The sequence below is a fragment of the Lepidochelys kempii genome, chromosome 1 (assembly GCF_965140265.1).
Source record: "Lepidochelys kempii isolate rLepKem1 chromosome 1, rLepKem1.hap2, whole genome shotgun sequence".
Taxonomy (NCBI): Eukaryota; Metazoa; Chordata; order Testudines; family Cheloniidae; genus Lepidochelys; species Lepidochelys kempii.
This window is the reverse complement of record NC_133256.1, coordinates 344,760,118-344,771,676: the sequence shown is the minus strand read 5'-3', so window position 1 is coordinate 344,771,676 and position 11,559 is coordinate 344,760,118. Positions and strand designations below refer to the sequence as shown.

The 11,559-nt window shown below is 46.2% G+C and overlaps 1 protein-coding gene across 1 annotated transcript in view; it reads right to left on the bottom strand.

Annotated features, from left to right (window-relative positions):
• Positions 1 to 1,381: 1,381 nt before the first annotated feature.
• Positions 1,382 to 11,559, bottom strand: part of EXOC4 (exocyst complex component 4) — a 600,856-nt gene continuing 590,678 nt past the window's right edge. The window contains exon 18 of the mRNA XM_073328862.1: positions 1,382 to 1,878. Within this exon, the coding sequence (XP_073184963.1) occupies positions 1,641 to 1,878 (238 nt within the window). The 3' untranslated portion in view covers positions 1,382 to 1,640. The remainder of the gene's footprint in view (positions 1,879 to 11,559) is intronic.

Below are 11,559 nucleotides of genomic sequence, written 5' to 3'. Positions count from 1 at the left end.
TCCCAGGCTCATTGTCTGAAGTAGTTGACATTGAATTTCTTTGGCAGACTACTAAGGCTATGAAGAAGTCAGAAAGACACTTATCTAGTGGTTAGAGCAGGGTTCATGGTGTCTACGTCTGGTTCTATTTTACTGAGTGATCTTGAGCATTCCCCGTCACCTTTCTGTGTCCCCATTTTCCCCATCTGTACAAAGGTGGGAATACCTCCCACACAAGGGTGATATAAGCGTCATTTAACCTAATTGTAAAGTGCTGGACAATCCCTAGGTGCCAGGTGCTGAGCAAGTACAAAATAAACACTAAGATTTATAACAATAATTTAAAAAACCTCCACAACAATCTTTAAGGATTCTTAAAACATCCTTTAATTTTCCAGTTGTTTCAAGACAGCTGCTGCAAAAGCAGGTTTGCAGGACAAAGAGAACACAGCCCGGGACATGACACCAAACCATGGGTAGCAATTTCCCTCTCAAAAATATGAATACAATGCATACTTTGTATTAAAGATTGGAAGAAATCCATCAGCCATGATGAATAAGGATCCTTTTCCAGTGTGGGTGACAGTAGTGAATGGTGGAAGGAAAGATGGAAGTGATGCTGCAACAGATTAGCATGGTATTCCAGAAACTCATCTCAGACAGGTGGGCTCTCGTAATCTACCTCCTCCTTCCTTCCCTGCCCATTACTGTTGAGTACCTGTCTGCTACAGTACCTGTGATGTGAATCGGGGTGTATCTTTCAAGCAGGTGACTGACACAAGTGATATTTACGAAAAGGAGAGTTAAATGTCTGAAGAAGTTTCCCTGCCTGTTAAAAAGTTGAGTTGGCAATTTCCACCTACTTCCACCATTATCTGGAACAGGATGATCTCTGGAAACTGATGATTCATGGCTCTGAGGCAGAAGAACTGTGGAAATTGAAATTGATGACCCAATGTGTTGCCTCTAATGATATATGAATTGGCTCAACACCATCCAAAATAAAAGCCAAGTTCCATCAGTCGGGAAACTAGCAACCAGTTCTCTTTGCAGTGGAAACAGTGAAGAAAAAAGAAAAATCAATGCACCTACACAGCATTGTACAGAAGAGCAATAGTGTCAACAGAACTCAAATCAACAAAACCTTGGGACAACTTCAAGACCATCAAGATTTCACAAATTAGATTGAGATCTGCCCTTAACGGTCATGGTGCTGTTTCCATTAGTGATAGCTGAACTTCCATTTACGGTATCAGACAAACAAAGAGAGAATCCTTCTCCTCACTGTCCCCCCGCCCCCCCACAGCTGGCTGCCCCCTTTAAAACTCAAGGCAAACCAGCAACAGCTCAACAGAGACAGCCCGATATTTATTTGCACCTCTATCCCCCCCACCCCACCCCTATCCAAATTTCATCTAGGTTAAACTTTGTAAGTTTCCTCTTGGTGAAGGGAGATCAGTGCAAATGCTCTCAGGATAATACATTAGGGGAGCTTGGCATGATTAAGTGTAAAAAAACCCAAACCTCAGACTGTATGTCCCCTTGCTATTAGTACAGTACAATACCACCCATAACCTACGTGTTTTATCAATAGTTACTGTAGATTGCACAGCAGGGGAAGTGGCCCATGCTGCTCTGATTCTGGGACATGATAGCATGGATTACACTGTAGTGATTTTCTTGTCCTTGGTGGCCTGTTTGATGGCAGCCTGCTCGCAGATGATCTCTTTCAGACGCTGCAGTCTCATGTTCTGGGTTGTCTGGTCCCCGACGCCAGTCTGGCTACGGTGCAGCAAGCTCAAGGCGTAGATGTACTCCAGCTCCGTGTACTTCACTCCTTGATCCACCACTACATTTAAGAGCTCATCCGCCGTGTTGTACAGCATCTCATAATACTGCCTGTAAAGCAAGCAAGGAAACCAGCCATGAGCATGATCCCAGGTGCTTTTGAATCATACATCCATTTACAGTATACTGTAATTTATGTATTATTGGTATTACGGTAGCGCCTATGAGTCCCAGTCATAGACCTGGGCCTCACTGTGCTAGGTGCTGTACAAACACAGAAAAGACGGTTCCTGCCCCCAAAGACTTACAATCTAAGTATAAGACGAGAGACAAAAGGTAATACAGACAGATCATAGAATATTAGGGTTGGAAGAGACCTCAGGAGGTCATCGAGTCCAACCCCCTGCTCAAAGCAGGACCAACCCCAACTAAATCAACCCAGCCAGGGAGTTGTCAAGCCAGGCCTTAAAACCCCCTAAGAATGGAGATTCCACCACCTCCCTAGGGAACCCATTCCAGTGCTTCACCACCCTCCTAGTGAAATAGTGTTTCCTAATATCCAACCTAGACCTCACCCACAGCAACTTGAGACCATTGCTCCTTGTTCTGTCATCTGCCACCACTGAGAACAGCTGAGCTCCATCCTCTTTGGAACCCCCCTTCAGGTAGTTGAAGGCTGCTATCAAATCCCCCCCCACTCATCTCTTCTGCGGACTAAATAACCCCAGTTCCCTCAGAATCTCCTCGTAATTCCTGTGCCCCCTAATCATTTTCATTGCCCTCTGCTGGACTCTCTCCAATTTGTCCACATCCCTTCTGTAGTGGGGGGACCAAGACTGGACTCAATACTCCAGATGTGGCCCCACCAGTGCTGAACAGATAGACAGATGAGGAGGACATCCCTTGCGCCCCTCCACATCTCACACCATTCATCCACAACTAAATCACACCTCTGTGCCATGGGAACCTATAGGGAAAATCTTCTTTAGAAGTTAGCAACAGCAGGAATATTATCTTTAGACATCTGGTCTCTAGAGGGCAGTGGGACAAGTACAAGCCAGCCAGCACATTGCAGTTCATTTAGACTTTCTCAGTCCAATCTGGTCAAAGGGCAGAAACCTTCGGGATTGGAGGGGTTCAATTAACATGATAAGAGCTTATGCCCTTGCCCCAACTAATGGATGCTAATAGGAAGTAGGGTTGTCAACCCTCCAGGATTGGCCTGGACTCGTCAGTAATTTCTGTGATGAAATATCCAGGAATACATGCAGCCAAAATTGGCAACCCTAATAGGAAGCAGAGTGGATCTACAGGCAGGGCCCTAAACTCAGAGTCAGTCAATGTCATTGTAATTGCCCAACATTTGAAAAAGAAATTCAAAAAATGAAAATGTCTTTCAGATGGGTCTGGGTGGCTCTTGGAATAAGTTAAAGCCAAGATGAGGGTCGTACAGAAGCTGCAGATCTCGTTAGTTTCAATTAGTGTTAAATGCACCGAATTAAAGAATGAATTTTAAAGCTGTGAATTTAAGCAAGGAGTCACTTCAGTGATGAAGGTGTCACTTTCCAAGGGGGTTGAGGGTGAACAGTCTGACAGTTAAGCACCGGACCATTATGGAAAGGTTGTGCTTTGATTGGCCTACGGATTGGATTTTATTCCTGTGTTCCAGCCAATCAGAAAGAAGCGATTACACTTGCTGTACTTCTATTGGATTTGTGGTAGGAGACTGGTTGAGAGGTTTTACTTTTTCCGCCCCCTCTTCTCCTAAGAATAAACCTATTTAATGACAAGCTCATTTTAATTATTTGTAAAATGAGGGAACGTCAGGGATCTCTCTAGAAAGAGGGAGTGTTGCCTAGTGGTTGGAGCAGGGGACTAGGAGTCAGGACACTGGGTTTCTTTGCATGGCACTATAACTGTGTGGCCTTGCACAAAACACACAGCTTCTTGGTGCCTCATCTGTACAATGGGTAGAATAATGCTTACCAAGAAGGATCTCATGAAGTTGCCAGGAGTCTGAGGTCCAGACTGTGCCATGAAGGGAGAGGCCAGTGTGGGGGTGGGCTGGAGCGCCCTAGGCCGGGGGCGCTTTGGAAGCATTATGCCTTAGGGTGCTGTTGGGTTATTCCCTTTAGGAAGCAGCATTTTCTTCCCTCCATGGCTATCCTACCCTTCTGGCCAGTGTTGAGGCGTTGGGGCTCTGGCTCCATCAACCCCCAGTCCCTTTAGCGGTGGCAGGTGCTGCAATTCTGGGCAGACCCTGCTGGGAGAAAGTTCCTTGTACACTGCTTTACTTGTGGAACTGCAAGGCTGGTTCTCCCAGGTAGGTGTTGAGACCAGGCTGCTGGGTCTGCTTTTCTCTGGGGGTGTCACAGGTACAGGGAGTGTAGGATGGACGGATGGATGAATAGATAGATGGAAAATCTCTCTTTGCCAGTTAGGAACCAACTACCCTTTTTCCTTTGTATGGATCCTAAACAAACAAGGGTCTTAGAAGCTCAGGATAAAGATCTATTTCTCTTTGCATGCAGCATATTGCAACAAGAACTCATTTCAAATGAGCACCATGACCCCTGTATGTCTCCCAGCTGCAGAGCAAGGGAAGGCAGGAACGCTGCAGTGTGTCTGAAGGTGAAGTCGGTGTTGTTTGTGTGAGCTCCGGCAATGGGACGTGGTGGAGTAAATAATTTAAGCGCTTCCAGGGGTGACCCAGGAAAGCTATCACCTTTGGCTCCTCTCCGCTGTTTGAATGCATTAAAATGGCAATCCGAGGAGCCACTGGAAAGCGGTGCACTAAATATTACATTCCTCCGGTCCTTTGGTGTGCAGGCCCCAGGGATGGCCTAAGTGAGAGACCCCACTGCCTGCACACAGTACCCAGCATACAAACTGGAGCACTAATCAGTTTTACTGATGGCCTTGTCCAGGTGCCGCAAAGCTCACATTGTGACTGGCTAGATTCTCACACTGTGCTGGTCTCGCTACAGTCCAGCAGAGATGTTATCTGTCTCTGTGTCCTTCAAGACTTAATCCACTGCTGTGGCTTGAAGGATTTGTTCCCGTAGCTCGAGTCTGTTCCCAAGTTATCCTCATCCTGAGCCAGTGGGGGGGTGGTTCTGACGGCTAAATGATGGTGACACAAAACTCATCCCCAATTTGGAGCACAACACAGGATGGGTGATGGACAGGAGTTCGGGTGAGCTGCCCGAGTGTGTGTGTCAGAGGCGGGGTGTGCAGGGAAGGGCAGAGGAAATGGAAATAGAAAGAAGCTCCTTAAGAGCGTTCCACTGGGTTAAACTGAAAAACAAAGAGAGCTGGTTAGTTTCCAGGTTAACGTTACAGTCAAGAAAGTTCCTGGAGCTAGAGAGAGTCAAAGAGCCAGTTCACTGGTGAAGTTTCCGAGCCATCACAAGACATCCCCTGAGAGTTTGTGATGTTGCTGGTACTGCAAGGCACTATCCCCACCAGAAACATAGGACAAACGGGTCAGGGAATCTGTGATGATATTGAACAGTGGCTCCCAAACTTTCTTGTGTCAAGGACGCCTTTGGCATCTGCCTAACTGTCCCCGATCACTTTTATTTCCGGGGCTACCGTAACTCCCCCGCCAGCATGGGAACGGTGCGTGAGAGGTCACACAATGTGGAGGACACCATTTTGAGAACAACCTGGTGTCCTCCTCGCAGAAAAAGTGCCGGAATGCTGTTCGGGTGAGTTCCAGCCCTGGGTCAGGGGATGGATCCCCGCATAACCCTCAGTGGATGAAATCCACCCATTTCACCCAGAACAGGCTTAATAACTATGCCTTTTATAGTGCCTCTCACCTCAAGGAATCCCAGTGTTTTACTGGCTATGTTATCTAGAGCACTCACCTGTTCAAGAGTGTGTGTGGAGGGGTGTGAGACAGACAGACAGACAGGAGAGATCTTCTACTGCCCTCTAGTTGCTGCGGTCTGGAGACGTTATAACCCCTAATAGTATTTCAGCCACACACTCCTGGGCAGGTCTGCTACTCCATCGAACATCCAAGTCATCCATGTTTTCCTCACTGATTTCAATACAGAATGATTTTGTTCCCGTCCTGAACTTCGTTATGTCACGCCTATATTAGCAGCCCTATGGCAGCTTCCATGGAGTGAGCCCCCCGAAAAGATAAAATGTCCAGGGGCAACATTGGATGTTCTAAGATTTTATTGCTGTATTCTTTTTAGCAGCTGTTTCTCTGTCTCACTCACTCTGACTGGGATGTTGACTGTGCTGAATGAAACCAACGCTATTTCAGACGGTGGTCAAAAACATCTATTTTCCCCAGGTAAGAAGCATTTTGTAAGGCTGAGACTGCCCCTTTAAGAGCACGGCCCTGAAATCTTTTATGGAACGTTCGTAGAGCATCACTGGGGAAAGCTAAGAAACTTTGGGGCCAAATTGCTTAATACTGCACTAAAATAGTTAGAGACCAAGCCTAACTTTGTCTCCTACGTGTCCTGAAATAGACCTGTCTAATGCTGGTACTATAATCCCAGCAGAATGACAAAGCCTCAGCACTCTGCTGATAGCAAAATGGATAAAGTCCTGAGAAGCCCTTACTGTGGGGCAAAACTGTTTAACTCAGGAACCCATCATGAAGAAGCCAACACGTCTAGCCAACCATACTAATGGATCCACTATTCTTTTAGGGTCAGATCCTGCCTCCAGTAGCGTAGCTGCGGGGGGAGCAGCTGCTCTCCCATTGAGCACAAGTGGTGCCTTTTTAATTTTTTGGCACCTTTTAAAATTGTTACTCACCCGGCGGCGCTCTGGGTCTTCGCTGGCCGGTCCGGCACTTTGGTGGCGGGGCCCTTCACGCGCTCCAGGTCCTTGGCGGCATTTCGGCGGCGAGGGCCTTCAGTACTGCTGAGGACCCGGAGCGCCGCCCGGTGAGTACAAGCGGGTAACACCTTTCTTTATGTCCGCTCCCCCTGTTCGCTCCACCTAGCTACGCCACTGCCTGCCTCCCCTCCCATGTTGGTGCACAGGAGCCAAAAACCTCCGCAGACCTTGGGCAGTTCCAGGTTTGTGGATGTAGTGGCAGATCACAGAACGGGGCATGTTCCCTTTTATAGCCCCAGGGCTGCCACAAGCTGTCTCCCAGCCTGCTGCTTGCAGCTCAGCCAGTTCTTCAGCTAAGCAGTCAATGGGAACTCTGGTCACAAGCAGGGGAGCTGAATAGCACGAGTAGCTTCGCGGTCAAGTGGGCTAAGCATGGGACTAAGGAGCACTGGACTATTGATTTTTATTCCAGCTTCCTCTTTTGACCTTAGTTAAGTCTCTTAACCTTTCTTGCCCCATTTGCAAAATCCTGTGGCAAACAGGATGCTGTGATGATAAAGGCGTAAAATCTGAAAGATAGCTCTCTAAAGTGAGGCTCCTAAATCCATATCGAGGCACCTAAATAAATGGTCTGATTTTTCTGAAGTGCTGAGCAACCAGCAGCTCCCATTAACCTCCCTGGGAGCTGCTGGCTGCTCAAAACACGTTGGAAAATCAGACCACATATTTAAGTGCCTAAATATGAATGTAGGAATCTAATTTTAGAGTAAGTTTGAAAATCTTGTTCAATGTGTATTACCTACACCCCTCTTCCCCACTCACCCTCTACATTAAAAAAACAGTAAGGTTGTAAAGTCAAGCACTCAAAAGTCAAAAAATGCCTGCCCCCTTTGGAGAACTTAGCTGCAAAGCTCAAACAAATTTCTACTGAGCACGTGCACACTGAGATTTTTCAGAAGTTTATAAATTTAGCCAGATTGAGGTGGATTTTCACAGGGATGGCAAAAGGCATATCCCTAACATAACAGTCACTCCCCTGCCAAATTTCAAGTCCCTGCACCAACGTATGGGGGCAGTAGAGCCTCTCAAGGAAAAGGTCACCAGAATTTTTGTCTAACATGGGCAAAACAACTTATTTCCCCTTAATCTCTTTCTCAGAAACGGCCGAACCATTCCCGCTGAAACTTTCCAAAACAAGCCAGCCTGAGACAGACACACAGCCTGAGAAATTTCAGCCCAAAGTTTGGTGAAGTTGTAAGCAACCAAATTATAAGCAACCGAAAGCAGGGTCTTACCCAGGGAAATGTCAGGCAGCCATAATGCTAGGCTGCACTATAATGTGCTAAAAGCACACACAAAACCTTCCGGTGCTCTCCCTGGCCCCAGCTCATCTGGACACCTGCTCTTTTCAAAACTTTCTGAAATGTTTCAAACTATACACAGGCAGCTGGGTCACACGTCTCTTTCAGCAGGAGTCTGGACAAAGATGTCCACATCCCTTTTATTTAGGGTGACCAGACAGCAAGTGTGAAAAATCGGGACGGGGTGGGGGGTAATAGAAGCCTATATAAGAAAAAGACCCAAAAATCAGGACTGTCCCTATAAAATCAGGACATCTGGTCACCCTACTTTTATTTGTCTGTCTGTGGAAGCATTTATGTTACACTGACCGCCCTGGGATATGAGCTCCTGGTTTTGGGGTGCATCCTAACAAATCATCTTGCTGACCCTCACTAAATCTCCCTGTGATCAATAGGTTTGAGTTGGCACCGGGGAAACAGAAAAGGTTCACAACCTTGTCCAAAAGTGCTAACACTGGCCCCGCATTCACCATTCTTTTACCATGACGATGCAGATTGCCTCCTCCCCCTTCCCCTCTGTAATGTGTCCTAAACCCTCAGTTTCTTTTGCAGTAGAAATCGGCACCTAATCAATTCAGGAGTCACCTGTCACTCTTTTCAGAATCAGATTATTTTTTTAATTAAAAATTTCCTACAAAGAAAAAGAAAGGTATGCATTTTTAATTGGGTAAAATGAAAACTCGGCCTCTCTGGCATTGCATCGCCTTTGGCCAAGCCCGATTTGTAGGAATAATTATTCACTGCGTTACTGAGTCTGCTCAACTTTTCCTCCCTTGTCTTTGAAAGTATTAATAAATATTGATCAGACACACTCCTGTTTGCCTTTGCCAAAGCAATTCTAATGGACTCATCTCCTGATGTTATCAAATAATGAAATATGAAAGAGTGAGTGGAATTAATCTCTTGTTCTGTGATTTTTTATTTAGGCTCTTCATTTTACTTTCAGAAATGCGTTTGTGCTTGCCACTACAAATGTTCTTTTGATTGTCAGAAGGGGAGGACAGGTTATGGAGAGTTGTTCTGCACTCAGTGGAACTTCACAAAATACTTTGCTTTTTAATCTTGCCATTTAAAAAGTAAAAAAACCCAATTAACATTTATCAGAAGTCTCTTCCACCATCTGATGAGACAAGTTAATAAATACTAATATGTATTAACACACCTAGCAAAAAACCCCTAATGCCCTTGGCCTCCAATCAGGTTCATTGTGACTGTGTTTGGGTGCAAGGGTCCACCCCTGCATGGAAAATCAGATCTGCCAGGCAGTCAGATACACAAAGACAGGCACAGTATCAGAACCTGTATAGAATGGAACAGATTGGAGCCTGATCCCACAAATCTTTCGCACCTGAGGAGACCCACTGAAGTCACGGAGCTGCTTGAGAGAGTGAGGACTATTTGTGTGATTGTAAGCTTGTTGGGAGCAGGGACTGTCTCTTTGTTCTGTGTTTGTTCATCACCTTGCACAATGCGGACCCGATCCATTACTGGGGCCCTTATTATTACAAATAAATAATAACAACTGTGTGAACACAGGTTAGACCTATGATACTCAGACCTCAGTGGTTCAGGAGCCAAATTAGTGATCAACATTAGCCAGAAGAGCCACAGTAGTGTGAATTCACTGTTTCATTTACTCTCTCTCTCTCTAAATTGTCGCAGCAAAATGACTGACCAAGTATTCTACAAGTGGTTAATAATGTAGTAAAAGCATCCTGATTGGTTAATAATTAATTCACACAGTGTTTTAATATCAAGTGCTATAAAGAGCCGCAGGAGACACATTAAAGAGCCACTTGCAGCTCCCAAGCCTCAGTCTGAGTATCATTGGATCGATTCGCTCTCAGCTGGGTCTTCTCTGCCAAGGGCCCATGACGTTGCGAAGGCTCTTGTGATCACCCTGAGTAAAGTTGCAGCATCTTCCCTGTATCGAGAGCCTGTGGCAAATGCCAGTCGGGCTAATCTCAGCATTTAAAGGACACCATAGGGCGCCAGGCTGTCCTCCAGGCCCTCTGGCACTGTCGCCCAAGGCATTAAATCCTGTATATGGGTGTTGGTGCCCAAACAAATCAGGAAGGTTTCTGTGACTCTGAGGGGTAAAAATACTAATCAGGCCTCTCCTTTGTGCACCCTCCCCGGTAAGAGAAGAAGGGGCCATGCAAAGCAAAAGATAGGTCACGTTTAAAACAAATAAGGAATTGGTTCTTCACACATGGTCTGACATTGCTCTCCCTTACACTCCAGTAAATCAAGAGGAACTCCATTGTTACACCAGAGTAAAAGTGGTGATCAGAGCCAGGCTCACACTGTGTGATCAGCTACTGTCACATACCATCTCCAGATCTGGAAAGGACTGGATGATGTTACAGCCAATATGAAGAGTCTGTGGCAGTTACGCATGCTGAGATACAGGCAATCAAAGTTAATGCTTCAGGTGGTAAGCCAAGTGTGCAACCACTATGGAGAGGAGCATATCCCCGCTCCAGCTTTATCCCATTCTGCTCATGTCCCTCTCAGTGCAGGAGCAGGACTGATGCATTCTCAGAGCGAGTCCCTCCAAGCTACTGGCAACGTGGCTTTAGCACTGGTGGGAGTTGATCACTGCAGGGTCAGGAAGAAATTCAACCTTCTTGTTTGCACAACTGATCAGCTGGGGACGTGGACCTGGTTTGATGGCTCATTGGCTTGACCTGGTATGGCAGACCTTATATCTGTACATCTTTTATAAGTTCTTAGAATGGATTACTCCTGATGTCAGGTGACAGTAAAAGCAATTACCTCCTTAGGAGAGGAAGGAAACAACTAATTCACTCCCTTCCTTTTGCCCTTTAGAATGGGAGAAGCCGGAGAGGGTGATAGATGCCTCAGGACCAGTCCTCTCTGTCTATATTCACCCAGCAGATTGGTGGCAGTAATACAGAGGCTTAGGGAGGGACGGGGGGAGGGAAGTGATGGAATATCTCAGAACTTCAATGATGGTTCAAAGGACGACCCGGGGGAAGCGCTTCAACAGCTGGTAATACAGGCAGCGGAACCAGCCTTGTCTTTATGACATGAAACTTACTTGGAAAACACAAGGCTCAGTCCTGCCACCCTTGCTCGTGTGAGTGGTCCCTAACTCATCTCATGGAAAGCCCCTGGGCCATTTATTTAAGGCCTGTTCACCTGTCAGGGCTGGGGCATTGGGCCCAAAATTTCTGAATTCTCTGGTGTGTCCTAAAATTCTTATGGTAGGATTTAGGGTAAGAGGATAAACACTATGCCTTGATCTTTAGAGCACGTGGAGCTGGATCTAATGCCCAGTGAAGTCAATGGGACTCTTTCTATTGATTTCAGTAGGCTTTGGATCTGGCCCATGAAGAACTACTGCTGTAAGTGACTCCCTTCTGTACTAACAACAAACGGGAGATATTGATATCCGTGTCGGACATGATGCTGGGATCAAATGAAGACACGCTGAGAACAAATCTGAAGAGACGGAACAAAAGAAGCCAAAGACCAGAAAAGAGGGTTGTGTTTTCAAAGTGATGGTTTCAAAACAAAACGTCCAGATCCCCAGTACTGAACCCATTTAACAACGCTGCAGTTCTGAGCACGTTTATTAGACATAAAAACCTCTTTG